The sequence below is a fragment of the Leptonotus elevatus genome, chromosome 21 (assembly GCF_054856555.1).
Source record: "Leptonotus elevatus isolate MCC_2025b chromosome 21, RoL_Lele_1.0, whole genome shotgun sequence".
Taxonomy (NCBI): Eukaryota; Metazoa; Chordata; class Actinopteri; order Syngnathiformes; family Syngnathidae; genus Leptonotus; species Leptonotus elevatus.
In genome coordinates, this window is record NC_141259.1 from 12,607,795 (window position 1) to 12,632,379 (window position 24,585).

The window sequence follows — 24,585 nt, forward strand, 5'->3', positions numbered from 1 at the left end:
CTCAGCTATTTTTCTGTGTCTTCTGTAGAACTGCATGTTGCTTGGAGGCCGGAAGAACACTGAAGTCCCGCTGGAGGGGTACCTGGTGGCTCCTATTCAGAGGATCTGCAAGTACCCGTTGCTGCTCCGAGTGAGTTTTACACTAATTGTAAAGATGCATTTTCACCTGAAGTTCCAGGAATGAGGTCTTTGGTCCCGGAACTAATAGCTTCCAAGATCTCCACCTGGATGGTTTCATGAAACTGTGAAATTAAAATAAATATAAGGAAATACAATTTGCACAAAGTCTGTTAAATAAAATGCGCGGATGAAAAGGTCCAATTTAATTAGTTGAACAAAATTGCTTAAAATAAATTCACATAATAAGATTCAACATTTGTCAATGAAAATAAAATTCAACAAAAGTATAAGAATTAAAGGAATTCAGCAACAACTAAATTCAATAAATGCAAACTATGGTCAACATTTTTAATCAAAATTCAATAAATGCACAATAAAAACGAAAGAAAGTTACAGGTGGCCCCCACAATATATATCTTTTTTAAATAAGGTAAACCGTAACTCTAAAATATTGTACTATGTAAAAATGTAGTATAAAAAGTTGACTCTTTTGCTCCCAAAAATTTATAAATACGTTCTATTTTAAATGTTTTAAGTGTCCTAATTTATACAGGGTTTTTTTTATGTTTATGCTAGAGCATACAGAAGACTTTGATGCAACCTCTGAACTGCAGAGAACAGGTGAAGCAATTGTAGTAATTACAAAAACGGCCAGCAGGTAGCAGCAGAGTAGAAGAGATCAACCAGGGCCATGTTGCAAACAAGCTCATTTACCCACAGTTCTAAACAGATTTGTGAATAATGATGAAACTTAGCTATATTCTAATGCTAATTGCTGCAAAACGGAAACAGATAGAAATATAAAAAATTTTCCTGATGAAAGAAGAGACTCTAATCTTTCTTTTGGTAGGTTCCATGTTTTATAGCAATAGAAGACAATATTCTGTGGGCCTCGCAAAATCAGTCAAAATCCAGTAAACCAACCGGGAGCGAAGGGGGTTGCTTCAATGAAAATGGCTGGGAGTGAATGAGTCTGGTATAATGTAAAGAATTAAACAGTTTATGCATCATGATTTCTTGCTACAATCTAATTAATTGTCCTGCTTTTTCTGGTGTGCCTTTCTTGGCCACCAGGAGGCAATATGATACAGTACAGACACAAACGAAGAATAGTACTTTTACTGTTTGTATTCAAATATCCATTGCTTTAAAGTTTCAAAAAACATGATTTTTTTTTATGCTAACCGTTAGCATGTCAATGATGTTTCGCATTCTTGATTAGCATGAAGCTAAGTGGACTTCCCGAAAAGTTTGCGCCTCTCGAGTCAAACTAAATAAATCGTCCGAATCCAATCCCTGATCTAAAATCTCAACCGCTGGCTACGAATAAATGCCCGTCCGTCTTCCTCGGCCGGTCCAGCTGTAACGTTTCAGTTTATACCTGTCCTCCGCGCCCGCTCGTCACTCCTCAAATTTCCGCCTACGCCGGCGAAAGGAAAACCGTGTTCAAAGGCTCGGGTCTCCTTTATCCTGTTTTCACGCGTGAGCCCGACCAGACTTTGTCCAAACAGCCGCCGGGATACGCACTCACACGTGTAAGACAAATAAGGTAATTTGACGCTGGGACGTTTTGGAAGTGTCGCAGCTGCCATGCGAAAACGTGTGTAGTGGAATAAGCAGGTACGAAGAAAAACAACTTAAAAGGAAATCTAAATAAATAAATAAAATATATATTAAATTAGGTATTTAATTTATTTATTATTAATTATTATTAAATTAAATAAAAATACAATGAATTAAATCAAATGTACCAAAAATAAATGTTAAATAAAAAACTCTGAAAATTAAAATTAATAACTACAAATAAAAATGCATGCAAGTTAATTCACTAAAAACAAAATTAAAATTTTCATTAAAAAAAGAAGCAAAAGTACAATTAAAGAAATGCCTTTATTGTATTTTTCCCACAAATTAGATGATTAATTAATTAATTATTATTTAAAAAAATCATGTAATTAAATAAAATGTACCAAAAATAAATGTTAAATAAAAGAAACCTGAAAAATAACATTACCAAGAAATATAATAAATTTAAATTAATAAAATTATTGACTACAAATAATATATGCATTTAAGTTAAATAAATTCACTAAAAACTAAATCCCAATTATTCATTCAAAAATGATAAAAAAAAAGCAAAAATACAATTGAAGAAATGCAATGCAATCAACCTCCCTCAACTGACATTGTCATATTTTTCCAGGAGCTGCTTAAGCGGACGCCGAAGAAGCACGAGGACTACGCGCTGGTGCAGGAGTCGCTGCAGGTGATGAAGGCCGTGTGCTCCGGCATCAACGAAGCCAAGCGGCAGATGGAAAAACTGGAGCTGCTGGAAGAGTGGCAGTCGCACATCGAGGGCTGGGAGGTGTGTTTCACAGACGCCAATCGTCATATTCCGCCTTAGTAATAAGGTCAGGCTGTCTGCTGCGAACAGTGGCGGTAATTGTACAACAAAAAGGGGTCGCGCAAAGATCCTCGAGATGTTTGGCGTCTTCACAAAAGACTCCGTTGTTAATGTATTTGTGTATACTGCTGCTCTGTAGTCCCGGCGGTCACTTCCACTCGTCTTTTCGGGTGCTCGTTGCAAGACATTTGATCAAATTTTGTGCTAAATGCAAAAAAACTCACTGTTCTGTCATTCCCGATTTGTCAGCCACCTCTCGGCTTGTTTTTTCTGGCTGGTTAAAAGTAGAGGAAATGAAAAATGAGGGTAAATGATGCTTTAAAGGTCTGCTTTGCTTTTATGATGGAAGGAATGAAGGTGACATCAAAATAACTAAACAGCTGTTTGAGCGCTTGACAGGGTGCTCATTAAACACTTGCTTTTTAAAGAAAAGAAAAATGATGGTCCTTCGTGGCTGGGCACTTTTTTTGTATCACATATACAGTGGATAGGAAAGGTGTGTTCAAAGGCCTGATTTGTGTGATGCAAAACACAAACCAGGAAATGTCGGGGAAAACTTTTTTTTAAACAAATACAGTATATATTTATTTTTAAAGTATGTATTTTTATTCATTTTTAAAATTATAATAGATGACACTTTTTAAATGTTTTTGTTAATTGTTAAACTGATTTTATAGCATTTTATTTTTGAAATTATTTTTTTAAATATTCTTTTTGTTTAATTACTTTAAAAAAAGTCATAATTTTAATAATTAGATAGTAAAGCAATATTTTTTTGCATCGTATTTGTAAAAAAAAAAAAACTTTAACTTTAAAATTTATAACTGACATAGTACAATATTTTTTTTCTTGAAATTTATTTATTTTTTAAATTTAAGACTTTAATTTTACAATTGTACTTTTTTTTCCTACTTTTTCAAACGAAATTGCCCAGCTATATTTTTTTTAACCTATTAAAAAAACAAACATTTAAAGGTCACTAAGCAATTTCCACTTTGTTTTAAATAACCAATTATGGTTTCATTGACCTATAAAGGACTAAACACGGAGCTCGAACATGTATTATGGCGTGCCGATGCTAATTTGAGGGGTGTGTGTGTGTAAGACACATTTAAGGGAGCGTCTGGTGCTGCAAAATGACTTGAACATCTGCTCGGGCTCCTTGGATGTTTAAAAAGGTCCTGAAAGAGCAATGGAATGTCAAAAGACTTGCGTGGCGGTAGAGTTATTTTTAGCTGCAAGGGGGCCAATCAAACATGGCACGCCAACTCCTCCGAGAACAGGCAAGGTGAGGGAAAAGACGTTTTCCTTGCACCATATAACACACACACACACACACACAGGATGTTATTCTATGGACTCCTTTAGAAGAGGAAGCGGGGTGTGTGTTTTTTTTTTTTTTTTCCCCCTTGCACCCCTGAGAGATTGGACCGGAAAGGCCGGGCTTTTGTAATCTCCTCTCTTCCCCATGTGTGAATATTCAATAATGTGCTTCATTCAAACGTCCCTTTAATGTGTGTATGTGTGTGTTGTCAGGGTTCCAACATTACCGACACGTGCACGGAGATGCTCATGCACGGCGTCCTGCTGAAGATCTCCGCCGGGAACGTACAAGAGAGGATCTTCTTCCTGTTTGACAAGCTCCTGGTCTACTGCAAGAAGAAAAACAGGTGGCTTGCCTCGAGTTGTTCGGGCTCTTTTGTCTCCTCTTGTTTGTGTTATTTACTCCTTTAGTATAATTTTTTTTTGGTGGGAATACTGTTTTCAAGATCTTAAAAAGTTTGTGAAAGGCTGCTTTTAAAGTATCCAGAATTAACTTAATATATATATTTTTTTAGGGTGTGCGACAAGGGGGGGGGGGGGGGGGGGTTGCGCCAACTCGATGGCTAAAAAGGTTCAATAAAGACTGCTGTAAAAATACATTAAAGGGTTTTTTAAGAGTATATATAGGAAACAAAAGTTCGGCTTTGTATGTGGGGGGGGGGTGCCATTCCCCAAATTGAGATTTTTGGGGGAGGTTTTGCAAGCTTTTGGGGGTATATGTGCATAGGAGGAGTTTGTCGAGGTGATAATAATAAAATTATCCCAAATAAAAGAAGGAGGCTTTTTGGGTGAATTTGTGCATAGGAGAGGGGGTGCGCCAAATCTGTCGGGATGTAGAAAGGGGTACGTGGCTTACAAAGTTTGAGAACGAATACTTTTAAAGTATCCAAAAATACTTCTTTTTTTTTTTTGAAGGGAGGTTGTGCGCGAAGTCTGTTGGAATGTTTAGCGGGTTGCGTGGCGTATAAAAAGTTTGCGAAAGGCTTTATTTCGGCTTTTTTTGTGGGGGTGCACAGGAAGTGGTGCGGGCGGCAACCTTGTCGGGATCATGATAAGCAGGTCGGAAAGTTTGAGAAAAAAAAAATAAGAGTTGAGAGAAAAATTCTGAAAACACTTTTTGTGTGTTCGGAGGACAGGGGTGCGCCATTTCATACTGTTTTCATGCTATCTATTGTATCTCCACAAACCCACCATTTCTTTCTTTCTAAGACGTTTGAAAAACAGCAAAACAACCACAGAGGCACCCCGTTACCTGTTCAGAGGCAGAATCAACACTGAAGTGATGGAAGTGGAAAATGTGGACGATGGCACGGGTGAGTCATGCACACTTTGTTTCCAGAACAGCCTTTTTCTTCTGTAACTGGTTTAAAATTTTAATTGATAAATTACTGAATTTAATTTAATTTAAGTACGTTAGTTTGTGCTGTTCGACAAGAAGGCAAAGTGAGTGAGGGAACATGAAGACTGCTACGTGCTAGCGCTAACTGGTTAGCTGCTGCTCTCCTTGTCACTTGTTCACAAAAGGTTGTGTTTTGTGTGTTTATATTTGACTCTTTTTTTTTTTCTTTTTTTTTTACATGACTTTAGTCGCTTAACGCTGCTGATTTTTATTTTGGTAGGTTTCTATGAGGGATGGGCGGTTTATGTGGTGGACGGTGTTCATTTGGCCGACTGTATAACTAACAGAAAGAAGGCACAGTGAGTGAGGGAACATGTAGACTGCTACGTGTTAGCGCTAACTGGTTAGCTGCTGCTCTCCTTGACACTTGTTCACAAAAGATTGTGTTTAGGGTGATATATTTTTATATTTTTTTGTTGCTTTTTACATAACTTTAGTGGCTGATTTATTTTTTGGTGGGTTTCTATGAAGGGTGGGCAGTTTATGAGGTAGATAGTATTAATTTGACCTACTGTATAACTTTCAACTAATCATAGAATCGAGTCAATCGACCAATCGTGATACGGCTTGTTGATGATGTCTTGTCTACGTCTGTGTGAAAGTGGCTTCAAGCATTTCAGCTGTAACTGTGGCCCGTTAGTATGCACGTCTCGTGTCGAACCCCTTCCGGGAGAATGCTAGGTGCTAAGCTAACTTGCTATGCATCAGTTATTAGCTGCTACTGGCTAGTTTGCGCTGCTAAACACATGCCAAGCTCCTCAAGTCACTAATCCCCAGCTGAAAAGATTTTCTAAATTTTATTCCATTTTATTTTATTTTTTTGAAGATTTTTTTTATTGTTATAAACCTTCCACATGACACAATATTTAGCTAACAGTTCTTGGTGCCTTCTCCATGTCCTTAAGTGGTACTGCGGCCGCCTGCCGGTGGCTTGTGTCTCTTGGCTGTACGCATCCCCTGATTATCGCTTTTATTTTAGTGGAAGCCGCCATTTCCTGAACTCTCCGCACACTCGCTCTCTATCGGGTGTGTTTGCTGAGTGATGGACGCAGCGGAGACTGCATAAACACGGCAGGCAGGTGGCGGCCCGTGGGTGTCCTGCCATCACCGCAGGCGGGGTATTGCCTTCACATGTCCGACAAGTGAATTACGGCTTGGGTTTCTATATAATGAAGACTTTTTTTTTTCTCTCCCCCAAGCTTACACTTGCTGCCTGGGGTTGAGAAAATGCCCTTGAGGTATTTTCAAAATAACGGCAGACACATGGTGATGATGATTGGCATGGTTTGCTGTTGCTTGGATGGACCACACATGTAACAGCAGATCCAAATAAAGACCCGTGTTTACAAAACGTTGGTCTATAACCAGTTCTTTCCAACAAAAATGACACTTGCACTATTTTCACATCATGTCCTTTTATTTTATTTTTTTTAAGTGATAATCCAATTGTTGACCTTGTTACGGGAACTGAATGTCCCCCCCATTGCAGCCGACTACCACAGCTCCGGCAACATCGTCAACAACGGCTGGAAGATCCACAACACGGCCAAGAACAAGTGGTTCGTGTGCATGGCCAAGACGGCCGAGGAGAAGCACGAGTGGCTAGAGGCTATCATGAAAGAGCGCGAACGTCGCAAGAGTACGTCACAACGTCCCACACGAAACCCAAAGAGGGATAGGCAATTGTCCCGACACTTTTTGCCCACAGTGTGTATGTGTCCGTAGGTCTGACGATGGGCATGGAGCAGGACACGTGGCTGATGGTGTCCGAGAAGGGGGAGAAGCTCTACCAGCTCATGAGCAAAGGGCACCTCATCAAGGACCGCAAACGCAAGCTCAGCACTTTCCCAAAGTGCTTCCTGGGGAGGTGAGATTCCCCAAATGTGTTCTTGTTTTAAGTCATGAATGAGGAAAATGGTCAAATATCACAAAACTAAGGACTCAAATAAACAACACTAGTCATCAGAGGCCTGAATTGAAGTACTTTGTCCACAAAAAGGAAAAGGGAAGGGTGTCCTTTTACCACAAAAGCTTGGTCATAATGGGTTCTTAATGTAACGAACATGCAAATTTGCTGTCCTTTGGCCAAAAAAGTAGTTCATTAACAGGTCTAATGGAACAAAAACACAAAGTATGTCTTTTGTCAGGATGTAAACACCTACTAACATAACAACAGCTAGCGTCGAAAGCTAAAGAAAGAATCTACCGGTACATCTTTTCTCATCCAGGTGTTAGCATTAGCAACCTAGCAAGCTATTACTAGCTCCGGGCTAATCTCCGGCATGCATTCTTCCCACGGCGTTCCTGCTGCGGTGTGTCTGCGAGGAGAGCAACCAAAGCAGATCGTGGTCGCCGGTCGCTGCTCATTCCCAAACCGCCATGCCGTGTAAACTCAGCCACAACTATGTTCTTCCCTCCACCGCACGCTTTTAAAAATAACAACGGTGTTATTGTAGCGCCGTCGCTATTACCGGTTACCACTGCTGACGTGAAGTACACGGAACATGCGAAAATGAGAGTGGGGAATTTATCTTGTTTTAAATAACCTCACACATGTGAAAATATGTTGCGTTATTACAAAGGCTTCCTTAATTGCAAAAGGTGCTTTTACTTTGGTAGGTTTCTGCTTCCCATTTTGATTCGTTATTGCTTCCAATGTCCTACTTTTTGTCGTGAAATGGACTTTTATTTGATTCTTCTGTAAATCCATTAAAAATCTTGACTGCTACATTAGCCTCTGACACTAGCCGGTAAATGGTTAGCAACTATATGCTAGTCATTTGTCGTTTTCAGGTAGCGATTTTTATGTGTTGTGTTTGAGCATTTTACATCGCGCTTTTATTTTGGTAGTTTGTACTTATTCTTTATAGTCAGTTTTAACTTTGTGGACAAAATGATGTTCATGTGGATGTTCTCTGACTCTTGTTATGTAATTGACACATCTCGTAATGTTTGGCAAGAAGATGCTCTGAGCACCGGTAAAGACTACTTCTTTTGGTAGTTCATCCATATCTTCTGTTTGATAAAAAAGAACACTAAGTGAAGAAGTAGACAGCTACGTTAGCTTAGCCACCGGCTTGTGAGCTTCCATACAGTATGCTTGTCATTATCTTTTATTTTGGTACATTTGTACTTCCTGCCCCCCCCCCCCCCCCCCAAATGACCTATTATTGATCTGAAACTTTTATGGACCAAATACTTATTTTGATGTTCTGTGACTGGTGGATCTGTAGATTGCTATGTTAGCTTTACATGCTATCTAGTAGCTACCGTCCACCCACTTGTTCCATTTATGTGCCTGTCCTAAGGCCATGAGAACTTTTCAGCATTTTAACTTCCTTCACGGTTTTCAATTGGACACAATTGTGGAGTCTTATTTTCCCCTGGCGGTGTGTTGCAGAGACGTCAAGGCCGAGTGCTTGGGAAGAGTGCGATGTTTGTTTGGCTTGTGTGGTCAGACGAGGAACGACAAGGATGTAATCACAGCAGAATGAAGCCATCAGATTAGCTGCTTGTGTTTGTCGTTCTGCCACTTGTGTTGTTTTCTCGTTGCACTTGTGATATTTTCACTTCGAAGCAGTCAAAACGCCTTCATAGTTTTCAAGTGAAGACTTTATGTATTTAATTTTGTATTTCTTTCCAGTGAATTTGTATCCTGGCTGATGGAAATCGGCGAGACGGGCAACCCAGAGGAGGGCGTCCACCTCGGTCAGGCCCTGCTGGAGAATGGAATCATCCACCACGGTTGGTCACCGCAGCTTCTACCCCTCGTTAGCTTCGTTAGCCTGGCCTAAATCATAAGTCCTAATTCAGTGCTACTTCTCGTCAGTATCACGAACAGATGGACACCAGTCACATAATCAGTCATTTGTTCACAAAAGTTGCTTTCTATCAGGCTTTATGGTGGTAAAAACTAAAATAAGTACAACCAGCAGCCTTAGCAAGTGGAAGCTAAAGAATTAGCAAGTACCGCAAGAATCTAGAATATCAGTCTACATCCTCTCTCAGTGGTCGTTCTTGTCAATCTTCTCAATCACATAAATGTCAAATCAAAGATGCACATTACGTATTCTACCAAGCAGAAACAGGAAGTGGAAAACTTACCAAAATAAAACTTTTAACCAAACCAATTGTTTGGCAACTAACAAATCAGCGACTAGCTTAAACATTTTCACCAGACGTTTTTAATAATTTGCACATGCTACTGACACGAACCTAACTAGCATGCTACAATTGACTTTTTACTAGCAGCTAACAAAACAAAGAAGCACAAACTTACTCAAATTAAGCCGTTATGACAAGCAAGTGAATTGCAGCTAGCACGAGAAGATTTCACATGTGTTCATGTTGCTCCTTTTGGTTCCTCCCCTAGTTCCAGTCGGTGCTCGAGCAGCAGAGTTTTGGCCCCATTTAACGCCTGGATTCTTTCTGTCAGGGATTATTATGAGCATTCATCTCCTTTAGCTGCAATGGTTTAGTGGCACACTTCCTGTGTGTTTAGCTCATGAAGCTTAAGATGCTCTTCAATAGGTTTCTTCACGGTCCAAAAAAACTCTTTAACACTCAGCGGCCCTTTATTGCTTCCACTGAGCAAAAGTGTGGAAAACAACAGAATATCCTTCTATAAAAAATTATTTTTCTCTCTTTTTTTTTTTTTTTTTTGTTAGTCACTGACAAGCACCAGTTCAAACCCGAGCCCGTCTTGTACCGCTTCCGCTACGACGACGGCACCTACCACCCCAGGAGCGACATGCACGACGTCATATCCAAGGTAACCTGTTAGACAACCGAAAATAGTTTGACGAGAATGAAGGAGTTTTATATTTTTCCTGTCTTTCTCAGGGTGTTCGCCTCTTCTGTCGGCTTCACAGTCTCTTCACTCCTGTCATAAGGTGAGACCTCGAGTAGCAGCATTTTTGGGCCCCTTTTTTTGGAGAGTCTTAAAAACGGATAACTTTTTTTTACCACCACTTTCCGTACCGATTAACATTAGCAATGTATCAGACCTTAGCATATCAACAGGATTAGAATGCTGACATTAGCCCTGATAAGCATCCCAGTGTTAGCATTTAGCATGTAGCACTCCTGTCATCAAGTGAGTCATTTAGATTACCGTATCTATGCACATTAGCAATATTTTAGCCAAAAGTATGTTAATTTAGTCGAATTTTCACGTTTAAGCCTGTTTGTGTAAATTTTTTGCCCTTTAAACTGAAACTGGTGCCTGTTGTGGCGCATGGGAATGCTGCATTTTTTTAAATGAAACAACCTGCACCCCCCCTTCAACCACCCCTGCTTAATTATGCTGTGAATTTCGGTGCATTGCGCCAACATTTGAGGAGAACGGAAATTGGTATTCGAGTTGCAGCATTTTGGCCCAGTCTTTTCTGAGAAGTCTCTTAAAAGAGAATTACAATAATCCAGCCTCGGGGTCATAAAAACAAGCATGTCTGATCAGCATCGTTTGCCAGATCTCCATAAGAAAATGACCAGATTTATTCTTTGCCTTTGTCCCACTCCTCCCCAAAACGTCACAAGAATCGGTTCAGTTGTTTTTTTGTCCGATCCTGCTGTCTAACAAACAAAACAGCTATGATAACAGACTTTCTCTTTGCACAGCAAGTTCTAAACGACCTCCTTTCCCCCACGTTGCCAGCCTCGGCCTGCTGTTTCCTCGTGCTGGACATATGGGTGCTCACCAGACCGCAGTTTGCCCCCCATTTGTCACTGGTGACAGCCTCTCCCATTCAGCGGGGGAGGGCACGGTGCCTCCTCCTGTAGGCTTTTGGCTCGCTTGTCCCAGACACGTACAGTTACATAACACAATGTTACATTGTAGAGGAAGCAACAAACTCCTCAGTCAGTCCGCCAGTGTGGTGCAAAGTCATAGCAGTTGTGCTGGATTTTCCCGGGGGGCTGTAACTTGGCCCTTTTGCCCCCCCCCTCCCTTACAGAGGCCCCCATTTTCATGGGAAAGTCACGGCTCTGTTTGAGTCTCTGGCAAAGTAAGTGTGCAAAACTGAGAAACAGCAACACAGAGATGAGGAGGGGAAGAGGGGGTGTGACGAGGGGGGGACCCCAGGGACCAAACACTGCTGGGGCACTCGCTCGCTCACATTGGAATGTTGTTTTCCTGTTGCCAATTGTCCAGAACGGGGACTTATTTACCACCCGTTTGTTACATTACTTATACTTGTGTCCTTTATTATCTCTATTTTATAGCATTAGTGATGTAGTGAAGTAAAAGCAGGAGGTAATGACTACAGGATTATTTATTTTTTTACAAATGTACAACAATAAAAAGGAAAAAAGAATGTAGTAAAATGTCAGTATACTGCGCATAAAATAGATGTAGAATATAATAATACTTCTTTATTTAATTATTTTTTTAATATTCCCTTTGGATGCAGTCAAAAACAAAAAAACACAACACCAAGGAAATAATGTAGGCAATATAAATACAAAATGACTGTTTTCTAAACATGTTTTGCATGTTCTTTATTCAATTTGTATAGCAGTTTTACAGTATGTAAATGTTTTATGCCAAATGTTCCAATTACCATTTGCTTTCAATAGTTACGAATAAATCAATATAACTAATATACAGTGTGTAACTAATTCAAAATATTGTCATTAAGTAAAATATAATTATACTTTATAAATAGATTTTATGTTGATATGTAATCAAATTTCCTGTGTACATTTGCTTTAAGTTGCGAATATTTACAGTTCTATGCTCCCTTCATCCATGCCCAGGGACAAGGATTACCATTTGAGGACGTACAAATCGGTCGTGATGGCCAACAAGCTTATTGACTGGCTTATAGCACAGGTACAATCTCAAAAAGTCTTTCGGTCAGTCTTTTAGCAGATCTAGAAGGTACCAGAATACCAGATAAAGATGTCTGCTGCTGTTTTTCTTGCAGGGTGACTGCAGAACAAGAGAGGAGGCGCTGATTTTGGGAGTTGAGCTATGTGACAATGGATTTATGCATCATGGTAAATAAAGCACTCCTTTAGCTTTTAGCACGACTGTACCTGTGGACATTAAAGTTGATGTTGGCTGTTAGCATATCATGTTAGCTTACTACCTTAACTTAACATTAGCAATAGATTATCTGTTTAGCACTATTCAATCTGCACTTAGCTTAACTATTTACAATAGCATCCCAGTTTTATCCTATAGCATATATTAGCCGTTTCCATAAGTACTACAGTTTTTCTGAACATTATTATTCGCACGCTGACGCTAGTTCGCCCTTAGCTTAACTATTTACAATAGCATCCCAAGTTGATCCTATAGCATATATTAGCACAATGTTAGCCTTTTCCATAAGTACTACAGTTTCTCTGAATATTAGCGTCCCAGTGTTAGCATTTAGCATGTAGCATTGTGCTTTCTTCAGTGCTGGAGAAGAGCGAATTCAAGGACGAGCCATTGCTGTTTCGCTTCTTCGCCGACGAGGAGATGGAGGGCTCCAACACCAAACACAAGCCGGTGAAGCATGACCTGAAAATAGTGGAGAACGTCATCTCCAAGTGTCTCTTGGTGAGCGCTTCCTGACTCCCCCGCCGTTTGGCTTTGTTCGTTCGAGGCCCGATGACACTGAGCGACTGATCCGTTTTGCTCCCTCAGATAAGACCCAGCGACGGAGGCTATGGATTCACCCTGGAGGAGAGGAACAGGCTACCCATCATCAAGTCGGTGGAGAAGGGTTCTCCTGCTGAGGTGAGAGCACAAATAATGATAGTTTGTCATGTTCAAACTCAACATGGCGGCTGTGTGTGCTTCTAAGATGGCCGGTCTGGAGGTGGGGAAGAAGTTGTTTGGCATCAATGGAGATCTGGTGTTCCTCAGGCCTTTCTCAGAGGTGGAGGTTCTTCTCAGGCATTGTTTTCACAGCAAAGGGCCGCTTCGGGTCCTGGTCAGCACCAAGCCTAGAGAGTATGTCTTCGTTATTTTGCTTTTAAATTTTTATTATTATTATTATTTATTTATTTTTTGCTTTGTCTTAATGTATAAAAATAATTAAACACAAATGAGAGGAGACACTCTCTTCTATTACTTATTAATGGTACAAAAACACACTAAAATCAGTTATACAAAGTCAACTACCACATTTTCCATTTCAATTGTTTCTAATTCCAGGACTGTAAAGATTCCCGACTCGGTGGATGGTTTGGGCTTCCAGATCCGCGGTTTCGGCCCCTCCGTAGTTCACGCCGTCGGAAGAGGTAAAAGGATGCGTTGTGACGTTATGACAGCACAGTTGCGAAGCAGCTGTTGCGTTGTGTGTTTGTGCAAAATAGTTGTGACTCACATCCCTCCAGATAAACAACTTCCATCCTCTCCATCCTCTCTCATTATAATGTCACGCACAGGATGTGGAACACTTATTTGTTTCCTAACGCACCTGTTGACCATCTCTTCCTCTCCTCCGCCAGGCACGGTGGCGGCCATGGCCGGGCTGCACCCGGGCCAGTGCATCATCAAGGTGAACGGCATCAACGTGAGCAAGGAGAGCCACGCCAGCGTCATCGCTCACGTGACGGCGTGCCGGAAGTACAGGCGACCTTCGCAGGTAACCATGACTGATTGCCACGACACTGTCACAACAGAACATCACAAAATGTAGTCATTACCATAATGACGCAAAACGCTGCAGAAATAATGGTAAGCGTTGAAATGTATTAACATATGGAGGACCAAAACTGCCAACATGAAAAATAAATAAATGACTAATAAAAACGGATATAAAAAAATAGTTAAAATAAATAAATGAATGGAAACAGACATAATACATATATATATATATATATATATATATATATATATATATATATATATATATATATATATATATATATATATATATCCATAAATCAATCAAAGTAAAAATAAATACAAAAATAGAAAATGAGATTCAAAAAATAAATATAAAAACAAATGTCAAAATAAATACATAAATAGAAAAAACGCTCTGCTCTCACATTTATTATATTTCATGCTGCAGATGCTCTGCCAGGACGAAATGTTATTCAAATGAGGGGGCGGTCCTAAGCGTGTCTTGGGTTGGACTCCGCCGTTGCAAACTGTCTTTTATTGGTTGAGTGAGTGGCTCGGCGAACATAGAGTATCTGCAGCATGAAATAAATAAATGTGAGAGCAGAGCGTTTTCATTTATTGGTTGATATTCAATTCTATTTATACATTTATTTTGGTATTTATTTATTTTATTTTTTATTCATGGATATATATATATATATATATATATATATATATATATATATATATATATATATATATATATATATATATATATATATATATATATATATATATATATATATATATATATATATATATATATATATATATATATAGTTGTTTTCATTTCCATTTATAGTTTTTTTAATTACATTTTTGAATTATATTTTTTATATCCGTTTTGATTTGAACTTTTAGTCATTTATCTATTTATTTAGTAATTTATTTATTTTTAATTTTGTCAGTTTTGATCCTCCATTTGCTTTGCTTGTTCTCATTGGGATTATTGAAACACTATACATATGGCGCATATTAAATCGAGACATATGGGGACCGCCCTGTTTGAGTGCGTTTTACTTGTAATCGTGCACCGCGAGACCGCATAGCAGCGGGCACAGAGCGAAGCATGTCAATGTTGGCCAGAAAGCCACGCTGAGGTTTTGGGTGTGGGCAGACGAGACAGACGCGCCACCAGAGCGACGTGATGAGATTGGTCGCTGCGGTCCAAAACCAAATGCAGAGAGTTTTTGTTTGCACACGTGTGTGATGATTTCTTTGCTTTTGTATGCCGAGACAACACACATGGAGATGCACTGTACAATGTGACCAGAAGGGACACTGGATGGTAAAATAACACTGACAAGATAAAATAATACATGCATTTTTTAATGGAATAAATTGGAATTTAAATTTGTAAAATGTCCAACCCATCATGGACATGATGATCCCCTTGTGTCCCGAGACTTTTCTCCGTATATTGCCTATTTGAGCCATAGAACGGCAGTACGACTGAGAGCAAATACACGTGTGGTCTTCAGAATTTAATAAATGTTTCACTCCATGGCCAATGCAGCAAGATACAATCAAGTGGGTGTACAACAACAGCGAGAGCGCCCACGAGGACGACCAGAGGAGCAACCACAAGGCCACCCCGGATGAGAACGGCGACGGCTTTGAGTGCAAGGTTGAAGGTGACCGCACACGTACATTATTTATACTCCAGAAAAATGCTATTAAGTTAGCAACATTTGCACAGTTAACATAGCACTTCCTGTTTTATGCTTTTATTCTGAAAGACAATGCACATCGCTTCCGGTAGACTTGATGGACGCATTCGTGATCTTAACAACATTATGTTTAGCCCTGATGTAGTCTGTGTTGGTTTGTCCCAGAGGTGATGGACAAGTTTAACACCATCGCCATCATCGACGGCAAGAAGGACCACGTGAGCCTCACGGTGGACAACGTGAACCTGGAGTACGGCGTGGTGTACGATTACGACAGCACGGCTGGCATCAAGTGTCACGTTCTGGAGAAGATGCTTGAGCCCAAAGGCTTCTTCACCCTCACTGCCAAGGTATTCCTTTCATTTAACAGCGAACCCTTAAAAAAAAAAAAAACTTTTAGGATACTTTCAAAGCAGCCTTTCCTAAAGTTTCCTAAAGCCATCTACGCCCTTCAACATCCGTCTGTGTAGATCCTGGAAGCTCTGGCGCATAATGATGACATGCTGGTGCAGATGTGCGGTAGGTTGACGGCCGGCTGTGACGTCATCCCAGAGGAGCTGCAAGTGCGCTTTGATGCCATGTGCACCGAGAGGGTGGAGCACATCAACCGGCGCATTACCAACTATAGAAAGGTGAATACAATTATGTATGTGACAGATTGTGAGCAGTGAGCAGTCAAGAAATGTTCCCTTTCTAGTTATTGACACAATTTACTCACTGTTACCTCTCTATTGTCAAAAAAATCAAATTTTAATATACAACAAAAAAATATTTGGTATTTTTATTATTATTGTTTTAATTTATTTTAGTTATTTTTTTAATTAGAATTTTTTTTTTAGTAGGTCAAAAATATATATGTAAATACAAACATCTTAGCCCAAAAATATACAAATATTATGTGGGAAAAAATCTAAAATATATTTAAAAAAACAAAAAAAATATTAGATAAAACTGTTATTGTAAGAAAAATACAAGGTTTAGCAGGAGGCTACTAGAAATTGTACAAAAAATTGTAGAATTTTGAGGAAAAAATATAATATAAAAACAACAAAAAATATTATTTATATTCATTAGATAAACAATAAGACTAAAATAAATGTAAAAAATACGAATTTTAAGCCGATTTTTTTTAGCACGTTGGATGGATGGATATACAATTCTGACCAAAAAAAGCAATTTAAATGAAAAATACTATTTTGAGAAATATTAGGAAAAAAGCTCAAATATGAGACAACATACAAAATACTGGTAGTAGAAAATTAAGCAAACCATTAAATAAATAAAAAAAGATCTCAATCACACATATTAGCTAAAAAAAAATCCCTATTTTTTTTGTTCATATATCGTAGCATAGCCCTTTTTCTGTCTGTAGGCATGAAAAGAACTCATAAAAGAGTTAAAGCTAGTCTTGTATTAATTACCAGTCATTTTATAAATAGCACAGCCACAAGCAGGCCTCTTTTATGTAAGATGTCACATTCCTTCTAAAAAAAAAAAAAGAGGAAAGGGGGACTTGGGGAGGGGCCTAGGAATGTCATTAGTGGGAGTAGGGAAGGAAATGACATAAGTGGGAAGGACACAAGGGAAGGTCTGCAATAGTCCCCTCCACTTGTGGTCCTCACATTGTCCATCTGGATCACATCACTGATCCATATCACGCCACCCTAGCGCTATATTTTGTTTAACATGTATATAATGTATTGTTGCCATCATTGTGCTGGACATTTTAAGTGCAAATTCAACTACAAACATAAATGGAAAAAAACAACAAAAACACTGTCACAAACTAAATTATTTCCATTGTTATCATTTCAATTCCCTCAAAGTGACAGCAGTGTTTCATCTGTGTGTGAGAACAATAATGAATGATTATTCTGGTATGTCTGTCATCGATCTTGTGGCTCATACAAGACGAAAAGCTTTTTTCATTCATTAATAATCATGAATTACGCTTGATTTATTTGCAGTTTTCCCGAGTGCTGAAGAACAGAGCCTGGCCTACGTTCAAGCAGGCCAAGGGCAAGGTGTCCCCACTGCACAGCAGCGACTTCTGCCCCACCAACTGTCACGTCAACACCATGGAGGTGTCCTACCCCAAGACCACCACCTCCCTGGGCAGCTCCTTTGGAGTGCAGCTGGACAATCGGAAAAATGCACCGGAGAAAGGCGGACGCTACACTGCTGAGCAGGGTGAGGCTGAAAGGACTCCATTAAGAATGAAATGACAAATGAAAATAAATTCCACTAACTAAATGTGAAAAATTTGTAGAACGCTACATTTTTACCTAGCTAGCTAGCTACTTCTAAGCTAACAAATGCTTGTTTTTTTACAGCGGTATGTTAGCTAGCTGGCTACTTCCTGGTTCACAGAGTATAGTGACTATGGGGTGGTTCCACTGTGTCTAAAAAAAAAAAAAAAAACATTCCGCTAAGAAATGTGAAAAAAAGTGTCATTTTCTTTTATTTCGTTACTTAGCAAGCTCTACTTCCTGGTTCAACACATTAAATATATTACCCTTAGGACTCTACCATTTTGATTTTGTGTGTGTGTGTGTGTGTGGGGGGGGGGTGTTCAACTGCGACTTAAAATGAGTCTTTACACAATTAGAAGATGTGACTGTATTATTTTTGACTATGGGAAGGTTCCACTGTGTCTAAAAAACCCTCTAAGTAATGTAAAAAGAAAAAAAAGTGTCAATTTCTTTTATTTTGTTACTTAGGAAGCTCTACTTCCTGGTTCAACATGCGAAAAAAATTACACTTAGGACTCTACCATTTTCATTTTGTTGGGGGAACTGGGGCTTAAACCTAGTCAGAATCAGAAGATGGGACTGTACCATTTTTGACTATGGGATGGTTCCACTGTGTCTCCCCAAAAAATCCGCTAAGAAATGTAAAAATAAGTGTCATTTTCTTTAATTTCGTTACTTAGAAAGCGACTTCCTATTTTCATTTTGTGGTGGGAATGGAACTGTTTCTTTACACAATCAGAATTTAGATGAGATGTACCATTTTTCATTTGGAGGTTGTTGGCATTTGTGATACTCCCAGGTAAGCTAAGCCCCATGGTCCACATCCAGCACACCATCACCTCCATGGCGGCCCCGTCGGGACACAGCCTGGGCCGCACGGAGGGCCACGGCTTGCGCTTCCTCCTCCGAGAGGACGACCTGCTCACCCTGGACGCTTACCAGAAGCTCCTGGACAAGCTGGACACCGTCGTCAAGGAGATGGAGACGCACGGCGGACATATTCACGAGTGAGTTTGCTGCAGTGGCTGATGTAAAGGCTTCAAATCACTACTTTGATCCAACCGGGGTCCACCTCAGTGGTCCTCTCACGTCTTTATTAGACGTTAGCCAATGGCAGAGCTCATAGGGCGTCTCCATGGTGATGGAATGCCACTCTGCTGTGGAGGGCCTTTGTTTGAGGAGACCCTAATGAGGATGTCTCTGAAAGGAGAAGAGGAAGGGTTACTCCTCTATTTATTGATAAATGTTTTAATAATACTTAAAATGATGGCATATGACTTTTCCTATATCTATATATTGAATCTGTTTATCTCTCTTCTATTTCTCTGCTCAGCCTGTTATCATCAATCACGTACCCGCCGGCGTCCGAAGCCAAGAACCCGGAGAGTTTCGTATCTACTGAAAGCGACGGCGACAAGGGCGAGCGCAACGGAAAGAAAGTGTGTTTTAACGTGACGGGAGACGAGCAGGAGGACTCGGGCCATGACACCATCAGCAACAGGGACTCGTACAGGTAAGCAACATTGTGAGCCACTGTGAAATTCAGTGATTCCTTCACATTACATCTAGAGGGAGCCCACGTAGCAGACTTTCACATATTGAATTGTCCTATGCTATGGCATGTTAGATTTGTCCTTTTTTTTTTTTTTTCCCCCATCTCAGTGACTGTAACAGTAACAGGAACTCCATCGCATCCTTCACCAGCATCTGCAGCAGCCATTGCAGCTCTTACGTCCATAGCGATGAGATGGACTCAGGTACAGGCTGGTTAAACCGCAATTAATAAATGATGCGGACATGAAACCTTGCTTATGTCATGACAGGGGACGAGATGGCGTCCAACGTGTGGCTGTCTCACGAAAAGCAGAAGAAGCTGCACAGCTTCCTGGAGCATCTTTTCAGCCAGGTGAGAAGACGCTGGCAGAGAAGTTTTTCGTTATTGTACACCTCCAGCGCGTTTGCGATGTTGCACTTGGCTGGCTAGCGTACCCGCATCCTGAAAATTCATCTTCCCGTCAGTGGGCTGGGGAAAACTGCTTAGTTTCAACATGGCCCTGGTTGATCTCTTTTGCTCTGCTGCCACCTGCTGGCCGTTTTTGTAATAACTACAATTTCTTCAATCGTTCTGTGCAGTTGAGAGGCAACGTCAAAGCCTACTGTATGCTCTAGCATAAAAAAACGTATAAATACGAATACGTATAATTAAGAAAAAAAAAGAAGAAGAAAAAAATAAAAAAAAACGTATAAATACGCCTTTGAACACTACAACATTAAAAATAGAATGTATTTATGCGTTTTTGGGAGCAAATTAGTTTAAAAAAAAAAGGAGAAAAAAGTCTAGACATCCTGCTATGGACTCTTTATTCTGGACAAGATGGCCACTTTAGAGCGCCCCGTGTCAAGGCCCCACAACAACACAATCGTATATTTTCCAGCCACTGGAGGAGGAAGAAAAAAAAAAGGTGTTTTTTTTTTGTTGTTGTTGTTGTTGTTGTTGTCCTGAACCCTTGTATCGCTTCAGGTGGACTCCATCAGCAGCATGCTGCGAGGAGTAGTAGTGGCACGTGCCTTTGAGCAAACCAAGTGCTTCACACCCGGGAGAGGCTTCCAAGGTCAGGAAAACACAAGCAAGTTAAGCTAAATGGGCTAGCGACCAGGTATATCCATTTTTTTGTGTGCCCACGTGTGTGTCAGAATTTCAGCAAGAGATGGAACCCAAGATGGACTACGCCAAGAGATTGCGTCTCCACGTCAAGCAAGATCCGTGGAACCTCCCCGCTAGCGTCCAGGCGCTCACGCAAAACATTGCAAAATTTGTAGAGGGTGGGTGCGTTTTTATTTTGTGAACGATCATAAGCCTCCCACTTCTGACCTCCGTCTATGCTTATATTTGATTAACGCTATATGTTCATTTGTCCACAGAAGTGAAGACAAGGCTGCTATTAGTCCTACTGCAGTATACAGGTTTGTTTGTCTGCTCGCCGTACACATTGTAACAAACTTAAGCAGGAAAACAACCAAAAAGCAAAGAGCAACGTACTCACCAGAGACAGAATGCACAATTTGGCGTCCAAAAAGCACATTTAATTTGGTTTTATGGCGCATTAGAAAAGTCCACGTGAATTAAAAAGTCCTCATAAAAAGCGACTGGCGGCATTAAAACCCGCATCAATCCTTGCACTAACGGCGCTATAAAACGCAGACGCTCCCTAACTGGATGTTTATTTACATTTACAACACCCACGCACCACAAATGGCGACACCAGAATGGCCCTGCATCAAAGTGTTTGCTGTTCTTCTTCTCGATGAAACTTAAGGGACCACGTAGTTTCATTTTCTCAACATTACTTTTGTTCAATTTAACATGTTACCGTTTCCCTCCAGACTCTGAGATCCAGTTACGTCGAGATATGGTCTTCTGTCAGTCGCTGGTGGCTGCCGTCTGCGCCTTTTCCGAGCACCTGCTGGCTGTTCTCAATCAGGTACGTTGCAAAGGAGAAAGGAAAAAAACGATGAAAGTGGAAATGCAAAAAGAGAAAAACTTAATGTGAGATAGTGGGAAGATAAGGAAGAATAATGGGGAACGAGTGGTGAAAATTTACAAAATTGGACAAAATAGATTTTTTTAAAAAAGTAAAAAATCCTGAAAAAAATGAAATGAGAAAAAGGGGCAAATTGGAAAATTTGGAAAATAATTTGTATAAAAGGAAAAGCAGGCAACAAAAAAAAGCATAAAAACTACAAACAAGGGTGGAAAAGGAAAACTACCGGTATTTAAAGAAATAAGATGAATCCTGTAACAAAGAGCTAAATAGATGAAAGACAAAAACAGTGAATGATATGATAAAAAAATTTTTTTATTTCTCATTAATATATATGCATTATATAGTATATAAACAGTGAGTGTTGATTGTGTGCAATTTTGTATATTTATGCAGTTCCGCTGTGCGGGCAGAGAGCCGGAGTCGGAGCAGGACCTGCAGGAGGTTCAGGAGGCCAGCAGACGATGGTTGGAGCAGATTGCGAGTGCGGGGCTGCTCTTCCACTTCCAATCGCTTCTCTCGCCTAACCTGGTGAGAAGCCGACTGACTGATCATCAAAAACTCTTACTCCCTACCCCGTCATCATTTTTTAAGATGATTGTCTTTGACAAAAAGAAAATGAATGAAACAAAAAGTTAACTCATTCACTGCCATTGACGGCTATAGACGTCATTTAAACAATTTTCCCCCTTTTTGTTAACAAGAGTATGAAAACTTAGAATGTTTTTATTGTATTAGAACAGATAGAAAATTTGTGATTAATCATGAGTTAACTAGTGAAGTCATTTTTTATTATTATTATTTTTTTCCAGAGATTAAAAAAAAAGACTAAAAATTCTAATCGCCTAACGCCCCTAATTTTTAATAATCTTTACTTAAAAAAATTTTTTTTTTAAAGAAAAGATTTTTTAAAATTAGGGGCGTCAGGCAATTTTTTATTTTTTTATTTATTATTATTTTTTTTATTGTAATTAATCGCATGACTTCATTAGTTAACTCACGATTAATCACAAATTTTCTATCTGCTCTAAATGTACAAAAATAATTCAAGATTTTCATACTCTTGTTAACAAAAGTGGAAAAAAATGTTAAACTAATAGAAATAGTTCAAATGAATCGATGACGTCTATAGCCGTCGATGGCAGTGAATGAGTTAAAAACGTGAAAACAAATTATGAAATGACAAAAGATTTTACAAATTTTCATGGTGAATGAACGCAAGCGTCACAATGCCGTGTTGTTTTGTAGACGGATGAGCAGGCCATGCTGGAGGACACTCAGGTGGCGCTGGTGGACCTGGAGAAAGTCACATTCTACTTCCAGCACTTTGAAGGGGAACCCCGAGTGGCCAGTACATATAAAACCATCTACTTATTATTATTATTATTATTATTTTCTTTATTATTATAACAGCAATGTGTTCTCATTTCCGATGTCCTCTTGTCTTCAGACATGCCCGTGTGGTACCACGTGGAAGGCACGAGGCAGCACCTGAAGGTTTTCCTCCAGCTGGAGGGTTTTTACTTCTCTCAGCTGCCTGCCCGGCTTCGAGGCGGTGGCGGCGTCAAAATCTACCCTGTGCTCTTCACGCAAGGTACACTAGGGAAAGTTTGTTTTGTAGGGCTCTTTAATACTCTTCAAATGTTTTAACGCGCCGCACGTCCATCCCCGAACTAGCGCTGGAGAGCATGGAGGGTTACTACTACAGAGATAATGTGTCCGTGGAGGAGTACCAGGCTCACATCAACGCGGCCTCGCTGGACAAGGTCAAGCAGTATTACAAGAGGCTGAGGTGCGTATTATTTGTTCCGTGACCACGCTTGTTATTTAAAACATGCATATCTGGGAATTTCTTTCCCCATTGAAATGAATGCAAATGCCATTAATCCATTCCAGTCCCACATTAAAACGCCAATATATATATATATATATTTTTTTAACTCTCCTCAACAAGCAGTCATGGAACAAGTTAGACTTGATCTCAAGACATCACTCAAGTTGTTTTTGCAGAGGATGTAAAATATATCTAGCCTGAGAGTATTGTTCTCCACTGCTTAAAGGATTATGACAGCCCATATATGGTGGTATGAATTGATAGTTAGCGCTAAGCTTAGCTGACGTTGGGCTGACATGGACCTGTGTCTCGTTGTCTATTGGTCTCATTTGTCTCTCTCTCTTTCCGTCTCTCTCGCTCTCTTTTGCCATCTCTCTCCCCCCATTTTTCTCACTCTCTCTCTCTTTCCATCTCGCTCTGCATCTCTCTCCCTCCCTCTTTTTTTCAATCTCTCTCTCTCACTTCCTTTTTTCTTCTCTGTCTCTCTTTCTCTCTTTCCATTTCTCTCCCCCTTTTTCCATCTCTCTCTCCTTCTGTCTCTCTCGCTCTCTTTTTCCTCCTCTCCCCCGTTTTTCTGTATCTCCCTCTCTCGCTCCCTCTCCCTCTAACATTGCGACGGCTCGCGTGCAAGAGCGACAACAAGCTTAATTTAATGTCCATAATGTATGAGTTTTGCTCACATGTGCAATATGGATATCAATTTTTCATAATACTGTACGGCGTGGCTACTGTAAAGACACGCCACGCATACCTCTCATCTCTTATGTTCAAACGCTTCACCCAAGGATAGAAAGATACGTCAGTTCTCCTTAAACAGAAACAATCAGCCGCGCTCCGTGAAATCCATCCGAAGCGCGGCTTGCCTTTTTCGACATGGCCGACATCTGCTGCCGATTGTGTGATAATTAATAGCAGAGCTGTAACTTCATCCGCGCAGTCGAGCATCCGCCGGATTTATAGGCGCAACATCCTGCGCGAGACAAAGCATGGATTTATTGGAATTACTTTCCAGACACGGCTTTTAATTTGCGCTAAATGTTGTCCCTGTCAACTGAAATAATCAATTTATGTGCGTTGAATAGCTGCTTAATCTTGTCTCCACCACAAATCACCACACTCGTCGACAAAGATCAAATCTATGCTGACAAAAAGTAGGGAGTTTAATATGAAGCCAACAGGAATTGGAATCCTAAACAGGAAGTAGAAACCAACGCTAAACAAACATCACGGCTAGCTTGTTAGCGGCTAATGTCGCCGTCTTCATCTTAACACGCTGCAAACTGATCGATGCAAACGTTCACCAATAGTTTCTCAACAGTATGTTCAGACTTTTATGAAACCATGAATGGTGAACCAGAACAGGAAGTAGCAGCCTACCAAAATAAAACTGCAAACTGTGCTACTCCCATCAGAAACATGCTGTCGGTTGAGTGAAA

The 24,585-nt window shown here is 40.0% G+C and overlaps 1 protein-coding gene across 1 annotated transcript in view; it reads left to right on the plus strand.

Annotated features, from left to right (window-relative positions):
• The window catches only part of prex2 (phosphatidylinositol-3,4,5-trisphosphate-dependent Rac exchange factor 2), a 45,309-nt gene that overhangs the window by 10,041 nt on the left and 10,683 nt on the right, over positions 1 to 24,585 (plus strand). The window contains exons 5-36 of the mRNA XM_086065440.1: positions 29 to 130; positions 2,324 to 2,485; positions 4,061 to 4,194; positions 5,057 to 5,160; positions 6,736 to 6,885; positions 6,972 to 7,113; positions 8,890 to 8,990; positions 9,914 to 10,017; positions 10,089 to 10,138; positions 12,003 to 12,078; positions 12,173 to 12,245; positions 12,653 to 12,795; positions 12,883 to 12,975; positions 13,043 to 13,191; positions 13,396 to 13,481; positions 13,692 to 13,828; positions 15,368 to 15,485; positions 15,687 to 15,871; positions 15,992 to 16,153; positions 17,489 to 17,711; positions 18,573 to 18,780; positions 19,107 to 19,286; positions 19,436 to 19,530; positions 19,597 to 19,679; positions 20,295 to 20,385; positions 20,468 to 20,596; positions 20,696 to 20,737; positions 21,158 to 21,255; positions 21,712 to 21,846; positions 22,564 to 22,666; positions 22,766 to 22,909; positions 22,993 to 23,107. Coding sequence (XP_085921566.1) covers positions 29 to 130; positions 2,324 to 2,485; positions 4,061 to 4,194; positions 5,057 to 5,160; positions 6,736 to 6,885; positions 6,972 to 7,113; positions 8,890 to 8,990; positions 9,914 to 10,017; positions 10,089 to 10,138; positions 12,003 to 12,078; positions 12,173 to 12,245; positions 12,653 to 12,795; positions 12,883 to 12,975; positions 13,043 to 13,191; positions 13,396 to 13,481; positions 13,692 to 13,828; positions 15,368 to 15,485; positions 15,687 to 15,871; positions 15,992 to 16,153; positions 17,489 to 17,711; positions 18,573 to 18,780; positions 19,107 to 19,286; positions 19,436 to 19,530; positions 19,597 to 19,679; positions 20,295 to 20,385; positions 20,468 to 20,596; positions 20,696 to 20,737; positions 21,158 to 21,255; positions 21,712 to 21,846; positions 22,564 to 22,666; positions 22,766 to 22,909; positions 22,993 to 23,107 — 3,917 coding nt within the window. The remainder of the gene's footprint in view (positions 1 to 28; positions 131 to 2,323; positions 2,486 to 4,060; positions 4,195 to 5,056; positions 5,161 to 6,735; positions 6,886 to 6,971; positions 7,114 to 8,889; positions 8,991 to 9,913; positions 10,018 to 10,088; positions 10,139 to 12,002; positions 12,079 to 12,172; positions 12,246 to 12,652; positions 12,796 to 12,882; positions 12,976 to 13,042; positions 13,192 to 13,395; positions 13,482 to 13,691; positions 13,829 to 15,367; positions 15,486 to 15,686; positions 15,872 to 15,991; positions 16,154 to 17,488; positions 17,712 to 18,572; positions 18,781 to 19,106; positions 19,287 to 19,435; positions 19,531 to 19,596; positions 19,680 to 20,294; positions 20,386 to 20,467; positions 20,597 to 20,695; positions 20,738 to 21,157; positions 21,256 to 21,711; positions 21,847 to 22,563; positions 22,667 to 22,765; positions 22,910 to 22,992; positions 23,108 to 24,585) is intronic.